Consider the following 16583-nt stretch of genomic DNA (forward strand, 5'->3'; position numbering starts at 1 on the left):
CCTGCACATACTGCCAGCACTCCCTACCTATACTCCCAGTATACAGCCCCTGTACATATGCCAGCACTCCCTACCTATACTCCCAGTACACAGCTCCTGCACATACTGCCAGCACTCCCTACCTGCACTCCCAAAATACAGCTCCTGCACATACTGCCAGCACTCACTACCTATATACTCCCTGTACTCCCCATCTACACATACTACCAGCACTCACTACCTATATACTCCCAGTATACAGCTCCTGCACATACTGCCAGCACTCACTACCTACACTCCCAGTATGCAGTTCCTGCACATACTGCCAGCATCCTTACCTATACTCCCAGTACACATTTCCTACACATACTCCCAGCACTCCCTACCAATACATACTGCCAGCACTCCCTACCTAAACTTCCAGTATACAGCCCCTGCACATACTGCCAGCACTCCCTACCTATATTCTCAGTATACAGCTCCTGCACATACTGCCAGCACTCCCTACCTACACTGCCAGTATACAGCCCCTGCACATACTGCCAAAACTTCCTAAGTAAATCTTCTGCACATACTGCCTACATTTCCAACCTATACTCCCAGTTGTAATGCTTTGACCTACACTCGCAGAACATAAATCCTGCATACTACCAACATTCTCAGAACACAATTCCTGTACATTCCCAGCAACTGGCTCCTTCTTGTACTGACAACACTCCTTGCCTATACTCCAAAAACACAATCCCTGTATGTGCTCTCAACAAGTACTGCCAACGTTCCCTGCCTATACTTCCACTACTACTAACATATAGGCCCCAGCACTCTCCTCTTACACTAAATGCCACTCTATGAACATACTTACATCAGTTTACTCTTAGTTTCAGTCTCTTTGGGGAAGGGATACTTCCATTTTGTTATACGACCGACCTCCCCAGACATAAAGGTGAGATAGCGCAGAGTCTCCACCCCCACATTGGTGTGCAGAACTTTCCTGAGGCCTTCTCTCTGCCAGATATACAGTGCCACAACCGGAGAGGCATAATTCTGGATCCACAAGACATCTCCAGAATCACTGTCCACCGTCACCACCAGGCCATCCCCATTGGACACGAAGTGTGACATTTCTGGAAGGAACACATCTAGTGAGTTCTAGATATGGACTCCCATTTACTACAAAAGGCACACGAATCAGTATCAGAGGAAGAAATGACCCAATGTGGAACTCACTGTATTCTGTGCCCTCATCCGGCAGGGTGGACGCATAGTCATAGTACGTAGCATTCCAGCGCAGCTCTTTATTCTTCGTATCATACATGGTAATTGTGTATTCTGAAACACAAAATGCAATTCTTTATCGCTAAACAGAAAGACCAGCGGTATCAGCCTGGCGACCTCATACAGCAAACAGCCAGGATCCCTCCTTTTACCACAGGATAGGAGAGTGTTCTCCAATTCATAACTGCGGAAAACCAATAGTGGCCTTATCCATAAGGAAATGGGATGTCCTGGCACTAAATCCCCCCAAATACGCCTCTGTGGGATCTTCAAAGATTGTCTATAAACAGTGACCATACATGGAACCCAATGATGAACACTTTATTGTGATCCATACATAAGAGAATTTCCATCCATAAAGTAGCATAGAGCTTTCACCTAGCTGTCGAAGGCTCTATTGCCACTAGAGTGGAGAATGGACTTTTTTTGCCCATTCTCCACTCATTGCTATGTTACACATAGGAGCCGTTCACACTTGTCACGCTGTAATGTGTGTGAATCCAGCCTTAAAGGGACTCCGAGCAGCTCTCATGGGCATGCCTTTAAGACTCCGACCAGTACTGCAAAGTACTTAAAGATGCATATATTTCTGTAGCTTGTGCTCTCCTCTTTCATGTGATGCCTAAATCGCCGTTCTACAACAAACAATTTTTGTTCTATTTCAATTGAAAAAAATTGCGGCTGCCATCTTGGCTAAGTTACAACTTCCGGGTCACCCGTCTTCTCTGTTAGAGAAGTGCATCACTGAATGCAGCAGGAAGAGGAAGTGACACGCGTGGCCATTGCAAGAGGCTCCTCCAGAGGGGTCATAGCACGACTTTGTTGGAAGTAGTCTGTCTTAAAGAGACACTGAAGCGAAAAAAAAATGATGATATTATAATTTGTATGTGTAGTACAGCTAAGAAATAAAACATTAAGATCAGATACATCAGTCTAATTGTTTCCAGTACAGGAAGAGTTGAGAAACTCCAGTTGTTATCTCTATGCAAAATAAAATTAAGCTCTCCGACTAACTTAGGGCTCTTTTCCACTATGAAATGCGATCGCGATTGCGATTCCGATCGCAATCGCGTTTCAATGTCCACCATGCGATTGCGATTGAGCTACTATACTCATAGTACAGCTCAATCGCATACAAAACGCGGCAGGACGACGATTGCGCTTTGACCAAAATCGCAATCGGATCGCACTAATGGAAATTGCTGCTGCAGTTTCCATTAGTTTAATGTACCTTGCGATTTGCGATCAGAATCAAATCGCAAATCGCAGGCTAGTGGAAAAAGGCCCTTAGTCGTGGAGAGGGCTGTTATCTGACTTTTATTATCTCAACTGTAATTGAACTGTTTACTTTTCCTCTGCTAGAGGAGAGGTCATTACTTCACAGACTGCTCTGAAAGACTCATTTTGAATGCTGAGTGTTGTGTAATCTGCACATATTATAGAATGATGCAATGTTAGAAAAAACACTATATACCTGAAAATAAAAATATAAGAATATTTTCTTTGCTGCTAATCTTCTAGTAATTATTCATAGTACACAACCAATTCATCATATATATTTTTTCGCTTCAGTGTCTCTTTAAAGGCATGCCCATGAGAGGTGCTCGGAGTACCTTTAAAGTACCCTTTAAAAGTACCCCTGAACCGAGTGTTGTAATTCTTTGAACCATGTTTTATGTGTGGTGCTGTGACATAAGTCACAGCACCATCCTCACAGGCCAGTGCCCCCTGTGGTAGCACTCCCTGACAAAACCCTGTAATAGGGTGAAACGTGTAGGTGGGTAGAGTTGAGGACGGTTCAGTGTGAGACACCACAGCAGCCTTCGCTGACCCCGCCGGGTGCCTAATTGTGTGCGTACAGATTACGGGCTTACAAATAGCATTAGGACACCAGTCTAAGGTGCGCAGTACAGCCTAGTACACTGCATATGGGACAGGGCTTGAGCAGTCAGGAGGTTGGGACCCTTGCAGCGATGCAACTGGCAGCGTTTTAAATCAAAATAATAAGCATTTAAATGTCAGGTTCTATCACATACTGATAGAAGGATCTTCCCCACCCAGGTCGGAGATGACTGGAGATCATAAGCTCTTAGCACAGAACTGCAATCACCCGATCACAGACATCAGTGGAGACATCACTGGTGAGGCGTACCTGTCCTGCCAAGATATAGCAGAGTGCTGGATGGACAGACACTCTCAGCGAACGATGAGGTCAGCGTCTGCTGCTTCTCTCCAGTTACCAGGTCAATAACATACCAAACGTCCTGCTTCTTCCCTGTGGTGGAAACAGAGTGGTGAAAAAAAAAATACTACTAGGTATTGTGTTGCTGCTCGGATTCTTACAAACACCCTCAATTAATATCAGCTCAGGGACTCCCCAGTGATGACATGTATGTCATTGTGCCAAGCATCACCCCTTTCCTGTCCTCACTACAACATGTGTCACTGTGCCAAGCATCACCCCTTTCCTGCACTGAGTACACAACACGTGTCACTGTGCCAAGCATCACCCCTTTCCTGTCCTCACTACAACATGTGTCACTGTGCCAAGCATCACCCCTTTCCTGCACTCAGTACACAACACGTGTCACTGTGCCAAGCATCACCCCTTTCCTGTACTCACTACAACATATGTCACTGTGCCAAGCATCACCCCTTTCCTGTCCCCACTACAACATGTGTTACTGTGCCAAGCATCACCCATTTCCTGTCCCCACTACAACATGTGTCACTGTGCCAAGCATCACCCCTTTCCTGTCCTCACTACAACATGTGTCACTGTGCCAAGCATCACCCCTTTCCTGTCCCCACTACAACATGTGTCACTGTGCCAAGCATCACCCCTTTCCTGTCCCCACTACAACATGTGTTACTGTGCCAAGCATCACCCATTTCCTGTCCCCACTACAACATGTGTTACTGTGCCAAGCATCACCCCTTTCCTGTCCTCACTACAACATGTGTCACTGTGCCAAGCATCACCCCTTTCCTGTCCCCACTACAACATGTGTCACTGTGCCAAGCATTACCCCTTTCCTGTCCTCACTACAACATGTGTCACTGTGCCAAGCATCACCCCTTTCCTGTCCCCACTACAACATGTGTTACTGTGCCAAGCATCACCCCTTTCCTGTCCTCACTACAACATGTGTCACTGTGCCAAGCATCACCCCTTTCCTGTCCCCACTACAACATGTGTCACTGTGCCAAGCATCACCCCTTTCCTGTCCCCACTACAACATGTGTCACTGTGCCAAGCATTACCCCTTTCCTGTCCTCACTACAATATATGTCACTGTGCCAAGCATTACCCCTTTCCTGTCCTCACTACAACATGTGTCACTGTGCCAAGCATCACCCCTTTCCTGTCCTCACTACAACATGTGTCCCTGTGCCAAGCATCACCCCTTTCCTGCACTCACTACAACATGTGTCACTGTGCCAAGCATCACCCCTTTCCTGTCCTCACTACAACATGTGTCACCGTGCCAAGTATCACCCCTTTCCTGTCCTCACTACAACATGTGTCACTGTGCCAAGCATCACCCCTTTCCTGTCCCCAATACATCATGAGTCACTGAGCCAAGCATCACCCATTTCCTGTCCTCACTACAACATGTGTCACTGTGCCAAGCATCACCCCTTTCCTGTCCCCACTACAACATGTGTCACTGTGCCAAGCATCACCCCTTTCCTGTCCCCACTACAACATGTGTCACTGTGCCAAGCATTACCCCTTTCCTGTCCTCACTACAATATATGTCACTGTGCCAAGCATTACCCCTTTCCTGTCCTCACTACAACATGTGTCACTGTGCCAAGCATCACCCCTTTCCTGTCCTCACTACAACATGTGTCCCTGTGCCAAGCATCACCCCTTTCCTGCACTCACTACAACATGTGTCACTGTGCCAAGCATCACCCCTTTCCTGTCCTCACTACAACATGTGTCACCGTGCCAAGTATCACCCCTTTCCTGTCCTCACTACAACATGTGTCACTGTGCCAAGCATCACCCCTTTCCTGTCCCCAATACATCATGAGTCACTGAGCCAAGCATCACCCCTTTCCTGTCCTCACTACAACATGTGTCACCGTGCCAAGTATCACCCCTTTCCAGTCCTCACTACAACATGTGTCACTGTGCCAAGCATCACCCCTTTCCTGTCCCCAATACATCATGAGTCACTGAGCCAAGCATCACCCCTTTCCTGTCCCCACTACAATATATGTCACTGTGCCAAGCATCACCCCTTTCCTGTCCCTCACTACAACGTGTCACTGTGCCAAGCATCACCCCTTTCCTGTCCTCACTACAACGTGTCACTGTGCCAAGCATCACCCCTTTCCTGTCCCCACTACATGTGTCACTGTGCCAAGCATCACCCATTTCCTGTCCCCACTACAACATGTGTCACTGTGCCAAGCATCACCCCTTTCCTGCCCTCACTACAACATGTGTCACTGTGCCAAGCATCACCCCTTTCCTGTCCTCACTACAACATGTGTCACTGTGCCAAGCATCACCCCTTTCCTGTCCCCACTACAACATGTGTCACTGTGACAAGCATCACCCCTTTCCTGCACTCAGTACACAACACGTGTCACTGTGCCAAGCATCACCCCTTTCCTGTACTCACTACAACATGTGTCACTGCGCCAAGCATCACCCCTTTCCTGTCCTCACTACAACATGTGTCACTGTGCCAAGCATCACCCCTTTCCTGTCCTCACTACAACATGTGTCACTGTGCCAAGCATCACCCCTTTCCTGCCCTCACTACACAACATGTGTCACTGTGCCAAGCATCACCCCTTTCCTGTACTCACTACAACATGTGTCACTGTGCCAAGCATCACCCCTTTCCTGTTCCCACTACAATATATGTCACTGTGCCAAGCATCACCCCTTTCCTGCCCTCAGTACACATTATGTGTCACTGTGCCAAGCATCACCCCCTTTCCTGCCCTCAGTACACAACATGTGTCACTGTGCCAAGCATCACCCCTTTCCTGTACTCACTACAACATGTGTCACTGTGCCAAGCATCACCCCTTTCCTGTTCCCACTACAATATATGTCACTGTGCCAAGCATTACCCCTTTCCTGTCCTCACTACAACATGTGTCACTGTGCCAAGCATCACCCCTTTCCTGCCCTCACTACAACATGTGTCACTGTGACAAGCATCACCCCTTTCCTGCCCTCACTACAACATGTGTCACTGTGCCAAGCATCACCCCTTTCCTGCCCTCAGTACACATGTGTCACTGTGCCAAGCATCACCCCTTTCCTGTCCTCACTACAACATGTGTCACTGTGCCAAGCATCACCCCTTTCCTGTCCCCACTACAACACGTGTCACTGTGCCAAGCATCACCCCTTTCCTGTCCCCACTACAACATGTGTCACTGTGCCAAGCATCACCCCTTTCCTGTCCCCACTACAACATGTCACTGTGCCAAGCATCACCCCTTTCCTGTCCTCACTGCAACATGTGTCACTGTGCCAAGCATCACCCCTTTCCTGTCCTCACTACAACAACATGTGTCACTGTGCCAAGCATCACCCCTTTCCTGTCCTCACTACAATATGTCACTGTGCCAAGCATCACCCCTTTCCTGTCCCCACTACAATATGTCACTGTGCCAAGCATCACCCCTTTCCTGTCCCCACTACAATATATGTCACTGTGCCAAGCATCACCCATTTCCTGTCCTCAGTACACAACATGTGTCACTGTGCCAAGCATCACCCCTTTCCTGCCCTCAGTACACGTGTCACTGTGCCAAGCATCACCCCTTTCCTGTCCCCACTACAACATGTGTCACTGTGCCAAGCATCACCCCTTTCCTGTCATCACTACAACGTGTCACTGTGCCAAGCATCACCCCTTTCCTGTCCTCACTACAACATGTGTCACTGTGCCAAGCATCACCCCTTTCCTGTCCTCACTACAACAACATGTGTCACTGTGCCAAGCATCACCCCTTTCCTGTCCTCACTACAATATGTCACTGTGCCAAGCATCACCCCTTTCCTGTCCCCACTACAATATGTCACTGTGCCAAGCATCACCCCTTTCCTGTCCCCACTACAATATATGTCACTGTGCCAAGCATCACCCATTTCCTGTCCTCAGTACACAACATGTGTCACTGTGCCAAGCATCACCCCTTTCCTGCACTCACTACAACGTGTGTCACTGTGCCAAGCATCACCCCTTCCTGTCCCCACTACAACATGTGTCACCGTGCCAAGCATCACCCCTTTCCTGTCCTCACTACAATATATGTCACTGTGCCAAGCATCACCCCTTTCCTGCCCTCAGTACACATGTGTCACTGTGCCAAGCATCACCCATTTCCTGTCCTCACTACAACATGTGTCACTGTGCCAAGCATCTCCCCTTTCCTGTCCTCACTACAACGTGTCACTGTGCCAAGCATCACCCCTTTCCTGTCCTCACTACAACGTGTCACTGTGCCAAGGATCACCCCCTTTCCTGCCCTCAGTACACAACATGTGTCACTGTGCCAAGCATCACCCATTTCCTGCCCTCACTACAACGTGTCACTGTGCTAAGCATCACCCCTTTCCTGCCCTCACTACAACATGTGTCACTGTGCCAAGCATTACCCCTTTCCTGTCCTCACTACAATATATGTCACTGTGCCAAGCATCACCCCTTTCCTGCCCTCAGTACACATGTGTCACTGTGCCAAGCATCACCCATTTCCTGTCCTCACTACAACATGTGTCACTGTGCCAAGCATTACCCCTTTCCTGTCCTCACTACAATATATGTCACTGTGCCAAGCATCACCCCTTTCCTGTCCCCACTACAATATATGTCACTGTGCCAAGCATCACCCATTTCCTGTCCTCAGTACACAACATGTGTCACTGTGCCAAGCATCACCCCTTTCCTGCACTCACTACAACGTGTGTCACTGTGCCAAGCATCACCCCTTTCCTGTCCCCACTACAACATGTGTCACTGTGCCAAGCATCTCCCCTTTCCTGTCCTCACTACAACGTGTCACTGTGCCAAGCATCACCCCTTTCCTGTCCTCACTACAACGTGTCACTGTGCCAAGGATCACCCCCTTTCCTGCCCTCAGTACACAACATGTGTCACTGTGCCAAGCATCACCCATTTCCTGCCCTCACTACAACGTGTCACTGTGCTAAGCATCACCCCTTTCCTGCCCTCACTACAACATGTGTCACTGTGCCAAGCATTACCCCTTTCCTGTCCTCACTACAATATATGTCACTGTGCCAAGCATCACCCCTTTCCTGCCCTCAGTACACAACAACATGTGTTACTGTGCCAAGCATCACCCATTACCTGTCCTCACTACAACATATGTCACTGTGCCAAGCATCACCCATTTCCTGTCCTCACTACAACATGTGTCACTGTGCCAAGCATCACCCATTTCCTGTCCTCACTACAACATGTGTCACTGTGCCAAGCATCACCCCTTTCCTGTCCTCACTACAACATGTGTCACTGTGCCAAGCATCACCCCTTTCCTGTCCCCACTACAACATGTGTCACTGTGCCAAGCATCACCCCTTTCCTGTCCCCACTACAACATGTGTCACTGTGCCAAGCATCACCCCTTTCCTGTCCCCACTACAACATGTGTCACTGTGCCAAGCATCACCCCTTTCCTGCCCTCACTACAACATGCGTCACTGTGCCAAGCATCACCCCTTTCCTGTCCTCACTACAACATGTGTCACTGTGCCAAGCATCACCCCTTTCCTGTCCCCACTACAACATGCGTCACTGTGCCAAGCATAACCCCTTTCCTGTCCTCACTACAACATGTGTCACTGTGCCAAGCATCACCCCTTTCCTGCCCTCACTACAACATGCGTCACTGTGCCAAGCATCACCCCTTTCCTGTCCCCACTACAACATGTGTCACTGTGCCAAGCATAACCCCTTTCCTGTCCTCACTACAACATGTGTCACTGTGCCAAGCATCACCCCTTTCCTGTCCCCACTACAACATGTGTCACTGTGCCAAGCATTACCCCTTTCCTGTCCCCACTACAACATGTGTCACTGTGCCAAGCATCACCCCTTTCCTGTCCTCACTACAACATGTGTCACTGTGCCAAGCATCACCCCTTTCCTGTCCCCACTACAACAACATGTGTTACTGTGCCAAGCATCACCCCTTTCCTGTCCTCACTACAACATGTGTCACTGTGCCAAGCATCACCCCTTTCCTGTCCCCACTACAACATGTGTCACTGTGCCAAGCATCACCCCTTTCCTGTCCCCACTACAACCTGTGTCACTGTGCCAAGCATCACCCCTTTCCTGTCCTCACTACAACATGTGTCACTGTGCCAAGCATCACCCCTTTCCTGTCCCCACTACAATATGTCACTGTGCCAAGCATCACCCCTTTCCTGTACTCACTACAACGTGTGTCACTGTGCCAAGCATCACCCATTTCCTGTCCCCACTACAACATGTGTCACTGTGCCAAGCATCACCCCTTTCCTGTCCTCACTACAACATGTGTCACTGTGCCAAGCATCACCCCTTTCCTGTCCCCACTACAACATGTGTTACTGTGCCAAGCATCACCCCTTTCCTGTCCTCACTATAACGTGTCACTGTGCCAAGCATCACCCCTTTCCTGTCCTCACTACAACGTGTCACTGTGCCAAGGATCACCCCCTTTCCTGCCCTCAGTACACAACATGTGTCACTGTGCCAAGCATCACCCATTTCCTGCCCTCACTACAACGTGTCACTGTGCCAAGCATCACCCATTTCCTGCCCTCACTACAACATGTGTCACTGTGCCAAGCATCACACCTTTCCTGTCCCCACTACAACATGTGTCACTGTGCCAAGCATCACCCCTTTCCTGCCCTCACTACAACATGTGTCACTGTGCCAAGCATTACCCCTTTCCTGCACTCACTACAACATGTGTCACTGTGCCAAGCATCACCCCTTTCCTGCCCTCAGTACACAACAACATGTGTTACTGTGCCAAGCATCACCCATTACCTGTCCTCACTACAACATATGTCACTGTGCCAAGCATCACCCATTTCCTGTCCTCACTACAACATGTGTCACTGTGCCAAGCATCACCCATTTCCTGTCCTCACTACAACATGTGTCACTGTGCCAAGCATCACCCCTTTCCTGTCCTCACTACAACATGTGTCACTGTGCCAAGCATCACCCCTTTCCTGTCCCCACTACAACATGTGTCACTGTGCCAAGCATCACCCCTTTCCTGTCCCCACTACAACATGTGTCACTGTGCCAAGCATCACCCCTTTCCTGTCCCCACTACAACATGTGTCACTGTGCCAAGCATCACCCCTTTCCTGCCCTCACTACAACATGTGTCACTGTGCCAAGCATCACCCATTTCCTGTCCTCACTACAACATGTGTCACTGTGCCAAGCATCACCCATTTCCTGTCCTCACTACAACATGTGTCACTGTGCCAAGCATCACCCATTTCCTGTCCTCACTACAACATGTGTCACTGTGCCAAGCATCACCCCTTTCCTGTCCTCACTACAACATGTGTCACTGTGCCAAGCATCACCCCTTTCCTGTCCCCACTACAACATGCGTCACTGTGCCAAGCATCACCCCTTTCCTGTCCTCACTACAACATGTGTCACTGTGCCAAGCATCACCCCTTTCCTGTACTCACTACAACATGTGTCACTGTGCCAAGCATCACCCCTTTCCTGTCCCCACTACAACATGTGTCACTGTGCCAAGCATCACCCCTTTCCTGTCCTCACTACAACATGTGTCACTGTGCCAAGCATCACCCCTTTCCTGTCCCCACTACAACATGTGTTACTGTGCCAAGCATCACCCCTTTCCTGTCCTCACTACAACATGTGTCACTGTGCCAAGCATCACCCCTTTCCTGTCCCCACTACAACATGTGTCCCTGTGCCAAGCATCACCCCTTTCCTGTCCCCACTACAACATGTGTCACTGTGCCAAGCATCACCCCTTTCCTGTCCTCACTACAACATGTGTCACTGTGCCAAGCATCACCCCTTTCCTGTCCTCACTACAACATGTGTCACTGTGCCAAGCATCACCCCTTTCCTGTCCTCACTACAACATGCGTCACTGTGCCAAGCATCACCCCTTTCCTGTCCTCACTACAATATATGTCACTGTGCCAAGCATCACCCCTTTCCTGCCCTCACTACAATATATGTCACTGTGCCAAGCATCACCCCTTTCCTGTCCTCACTACAACATGTGTTACTGTGCCAAGCATCACCCCTTTCCTGTACTCACTACAACATGTGTCACTGTGCCAAGCATCACCCCTTTCCTGTCCCCACTACAACATGTGTCCCTGTGCCAAGCATCACCCCTTTCCTGTCCCCACTACAACATGTGTCACTGTGCCAAGCATCACCCCTTTCCTGTCCTCACTACAATATATGTCACTGTGCCAAGCATCACCCCTTTCCTGTCCCCACTACAATATGTGTCACTGTGCCAAGCATCACCCCTTTCCTGTCCTCACTACAACATGTGTCACTGTGCCAAGCATCACCCCTTTCCTGTCCTCACTACAACATGTGTCACTGTGCCAAGCATCACCCCTTTCCTGTCCTCACTACAACATGCGTCACTGTGCCAAGCATCACCCCTTTCCTGTCCCCACTACAACATGTGTCACTGTGCCAAGCATCACCCCTTTCCTGTCCCCACTACAACATGTGTCACTGTGCCAAGCATCACCCCTTTCCTGTCCTCACTACAACATGTGTCACTGTGCCAAGCATCACCCCTTTCCTGCCCTCACCAACATGTGTCACTGTGCCAAGCATCACCCCTTTCCTGTCCTCACTACAACATGTGTCACTGTGCCAAGCATCACCCCTTTCCTGTCCTCACTACAACATGTGTCACTGTGCCAAGCATCACCCATTACCTGTCCTCACTACAACATATGTCACTGTGCCAAGCATCACCCCTTTCCTGCCCTCACCAACATGTGTCACTGTGCCAAGCATCACCCCTTTCCTGTCCTCACTACAACATGTGTCACCGTGCCAAGCATCACCCCTTTCCTGCCCTCACCAACATGTGTCACTGTGCCAAGCATCACCCCTTTCCTGTCCTCACTACAACATGTGTCACTGTGCAAAGCATCACCCCTTTCCTGTCCTCACTACAACATGTGTCACTGTGCCAAGCATCACCCCTTTCCTGTCCCCACTACAACATGTGTTACTGTGCCAAGCATCACCCCTTTCCTGTCCTCACTACAACCTGTGTCACTGTGCCAAGCATCACCCATTTCCTGTCCTCACTACAATATATGTCACTGTGCCAAGCATCACCCCTTTCCTGTACTCACTACAACATGTGTCACTGTGCCAAGCATCACCCATTTCCTGTCCCCACTACAACATGTGTCACTGTGCCAAGCATCACCCCTTTCCTGTCCCCACTACAACATGTGTCACTGTGCCAAGCATCACCCATTACCTGTCCTCACTACAACATATGTCACTGTGCCAAGCATCACCCATTTCCTGTCCTCACTACAACATGTGTCACTGTGCCAAGCATCACCCCTTTCCTGTCCCCACTACAACATGTGTCACTGTGCCAAGCATCACCCCTTTCCTGTCCCCACTACAACATGTGTCACTGTGCCAAGCATCACCCCTTTCCTGTCCTCACTACAACATGTGTCACTGTGCCAAGCATCACCCCTTTCCTGTCCCCACTACAACATGTGTCACTGTGCCAAGCATCACCCCTTTCCTGCCCTCACTACAACATGTGTCACTGTGCCAAGCATCACCCCTTTCCTGTCCCCACTACAACATGTGTCACTGTGCCAAGCATCACCCCTTTCCTGTCCCCACTACAACATGTGTCACTGTGCCAAGCATCACCCATTTCCTGTCCTCACTACAACATGTGTTACTGTGCCAAGCATCACCCATTTCCTGTCCTCACTACAACATGTGTTACTGTGCCAAGCATCACCCCTTTCCTGCCCTCACCAACATGTGTCACTGTGCCAAGCATCACCCCTTTCCTGTCCTCACTGCAACATGTGTCACTGTGCCAAGCATCACCCCTTTCCTGTCCCCACTACAACATGTGTCACTGTGCCAAGCATCACCCCTTTCCTGTCCCCACTACAACATGTGTCACTGTGCCAAGCATCACCCATTTCCTGTCCTCACTACAACATGTGTTACTGTGCCAAGCATCACCCATTTCCTGTCCTCACTACAACATGTGTTACTGTGCCAAGCATCACCCCTTTCTTGTCCTCACTATGAGTACATTTTATTCTGGCGCCGGCCCGTCTGGCGCAGGGAGAGCCGAATGACGCAACCGCTAAACTCAGAGGCGGCGTGAAATACTATCACCCCTCCGAGTTGTCACAACTCAGAGGGAGATGTAATTCTGGCAGCCGCCAGAGCCCCAAATTACTGTTACGTGGGGCGCATAGCATTGCTGATATGACAACACCCAGCTTCGGCGCATGGTGCTTAGCGCCGCGCGCTGAAATAACCTGCTTTGCTCACTACAACACGTGTCACTGTGCCAGGCATCACCACTTTACTCCTCTTATCCTACTGGTGAGGATTTTGTCCATGCACAGCTGAATCCTAAGTCGTTCATGGCACGTCTCAGCGATTCGGACTGCGAGTAGAACAGGAGCCACGTCCAAATTTGAAATGGCCTTGAGTGGAAATAGGCCCTATAGGAACTTACCCAGATACGATAAAAGGTGCTAATAACTGTCCAGTCTCCCACATGATCAGTTGCCATTAAAGGATACCCGAAGTGACATGTGACATGATGAGATAGACATATGTACAGTGCCTAGCACATAAATAACTATGCTGTGTTCCTTTTTTCCTTTCTCTGCCTGAAAGAGTTAAATATCAGGTATGTAAGTGGCTGACTCAGTTCTGACAGAAAGTGACTACAGTGTGACCCTCACCGATAAGAAATTCCCCTTTTTATCTCTTTCTTGCTCTCAGAAGTAATTTTCTGCTAGAAAAAGTGTTTTATTAGTTGGAATTTCCTATCAGTGAGGGTCACACTGTAGTCACTTACTGTCTGAGTCAGGACTGGGTCAGCCACTTACATACTTGATATTTAACTCTTTCAGGCAGAGAAAGAAAAAAAGGAACACAGCCTAGTTATTTGTGTGCTAGGCACTGTACATACACATGTCTATCTCTTCATGTCACTTTGGGTATCCTTTAATAGTGCCAATTGAAGACTAACAATCATTCTATCCATTGTTCCGTTGATCTTAATGTTTGAAACTATTCTTTTGGTCTGATCGAATTGCTTATTTTACCCTCCATTGGTGGGCCCGAATGATCGGACGGTTGATCATTCGGGATATCGGATCGTAAAGGGCACTTTTAGACTCCTTCCCTCTCCTATAGGTCAAGGCACTTAGCCACATACAATCCAGGTCTTCTCTCCACACTGGTTAGGGCATTCACTGATGGAGAACACGGCTTCTCCCCGCTCTCCACACATCAGAGCACTCATCTACATACAATACTGTTCCTTCCTTCTACCCATAGGTTCTTCTTTAGCATGGTTGCTTCCTTCTTCCTATAGATCAGAGCACTCACACACGTATAGTATGATTCCTCCCCTCCTTTTATAGGTCAGGTAACTCACCCATGTACAATATGCCATCCGTGCTGCGACATGGAGACGCCTGGACCAGTTCTGGGATAGTGAATGGAAGTTTCTGAAACACAGAAGAGAGATCATGTGATGTCACTTCTTTAGTAAAGCTCTATCAGGAATATCCAGAGAAAGTGGCAACATACAGTTAATAATAAACAGGTAAAAAGAAGCACTCTCTAGCTTACAAGCAAGCAAAGCTCTAAGGACCTAGACTCTCTATTATAAGGGATGCGAGTACAAACCAGCCCAGGCAGTAATCCAGTACAATATCCATGATATTAGGGCCATATGCCAGCTGGTCCTCAAATTATCAAATATGAGGACATATGCACCCTGCAGCAGCTGCTGAACCCCCCAGGCGGCCCACTGCAGCAGCAGCTGAACCCCCCAGGCGGCCCACTGCAGCAGCAGCTGAACCCCCCAGGCGGCCCACTGCAGCAGCAGCTGAGCCCCCCGAGCCGGCACACTGCAGCAACAGCTGAACCCCCCAGGCGGCCCACTGCAGCAGCAGCTGAGCCCCCCAGCCGGCACACTGCAGCAGCTGCTGAGCCCCCCAGCCGGCACACTGCAGCAGCTGCTGAGCCCCCCAGGTGGCACACTGCAGCAGCTGCTGAGCCCCCCAGGCGGCCCACTGCAGCAGCAGCTGAGCCCCCCAGCCGGCACACTGCAGCAGCTGCTGAGCCCCCCAGGCGGCCCACTGCAGCAGCAGCTGAGCCCCCCCGAGCCGGCACACTGCAGCAGCAGCTGAGCCCCCCGAGCCGGCCCACTGCAGCAGCAGCTGAGCCCCCCAGCCGGCACACTGCAGCAGCTGCTGAGCCCCCCGAGCCGGCACACTGCAGCAGCAGCTGAGCCCCCCGAGCCGGCACACTGCAGCAGCAGCTGAGCCCCCCGAGCCGGCACACTGCAGCAGCAGCTGAGCCCCCCGAGCCGGCACACTGCAGCAGCTGCTGAGCCCCCCGAGCCGGCCCACTGCAGCAGCAGCTGAGCCCCCCAGCCGGCACACTGCAGCAGCTGCTGAGCCCCCCAGGCGGCCCACTGCAGCAGCAGCTGAGCCCCCCCGAGCCGGCACACTGCAGCAGCAGCTGAGCCCCCCGAGCCGGCACACTGCAGCAGCAGCTGAGCCCCCCGAGCCGGCACACTGCAGCAGCAGCTGAGCCCCCAGCCGGCACACTGCAGCAGCAGCTGAGCCCCCCGAGCCGGCACACTGCAGCAGCAGCTGAGCCCCCCAGCCGGCACACTGCAGCAGCAGCTGAGCCCCCCAGCCGGCACACTGCAGCAGCAGCTGAGCCCCCCAGCCGGCACACTGCAGCAGCAGCTGAGCCCCCCGAGCCGGCACACTGCAGCAGCAGCTGAGCCCCCCAGCCGGCACACTGCAGCAGCTGCTGAGCCCCCCGAGCTGGCACACTGCAGCAGCTGCTGAGCCCCCCAGGCGGCCCACTGCAGCAGCAGCTGAGCCCCCCAGCCGGCACACTGCAGCAGCAGCTGAGCCCCCCGAGCCGGCACACTGCAGCAGCAGCTGAGCCCCCCAGCCGGCACACTGCAGCAGCAGCTGAGCCCCCCAGCCGGCACACTGCAGCAGCAGCTGAGCCGCCCCAGCC

The 16583-nt window shown here is 50.8% G+C and overlaps 1 protein-coding gene across 1 annotated transcript in view; it reads right to left on the reverse strand.

The window, feature by feature from the left end:
* LOC137542358 (serine/threonine-protein kinase/endoribonuclease IRE1-like) overlaps positions 1–16583 on the reverse strand; it is a 65128-nt gene that overhangs the window by 14716 nt on the left and 33829 nt on the right. Inside the window, exons 5-8 of the mRNA XM_068264202.1 lie at positions 14974–15046; positions 3407–3529; positions 1207–1308; positions 842–1103 (exon numbers count right to left, since the gene is read on the reverse strand). Of these exons, the coding sequence (XP_068120303.1) occupies positions 842–1103; positions 1207–1308; positions 3407–3529; positions 14974–15046 (560 nt within the window). The remainder of the gene's footprint in view (positions 1–841; positions 1104–1206; positions 1309–3406; positions 3530–14973; positions 15047–16583) is intronic.

This window comes from Hyperolius riggenbachi, chromosome 12 (genome assembly GCF_040937935.1).
Source record: "Hyperolius riggenbachi isolate aHypRig1 chromosome 12, aHypRig1.pri, whole genome shotgun sequence".
In the NCBI taxonomy this organism is placed as follows: domain Eukaryota; kingdom Metazoa; phylum Chordata; class Amphibia; order Anura; family Hyperoliidae; genus Hyperolius; species Hyperolius riggenbachi.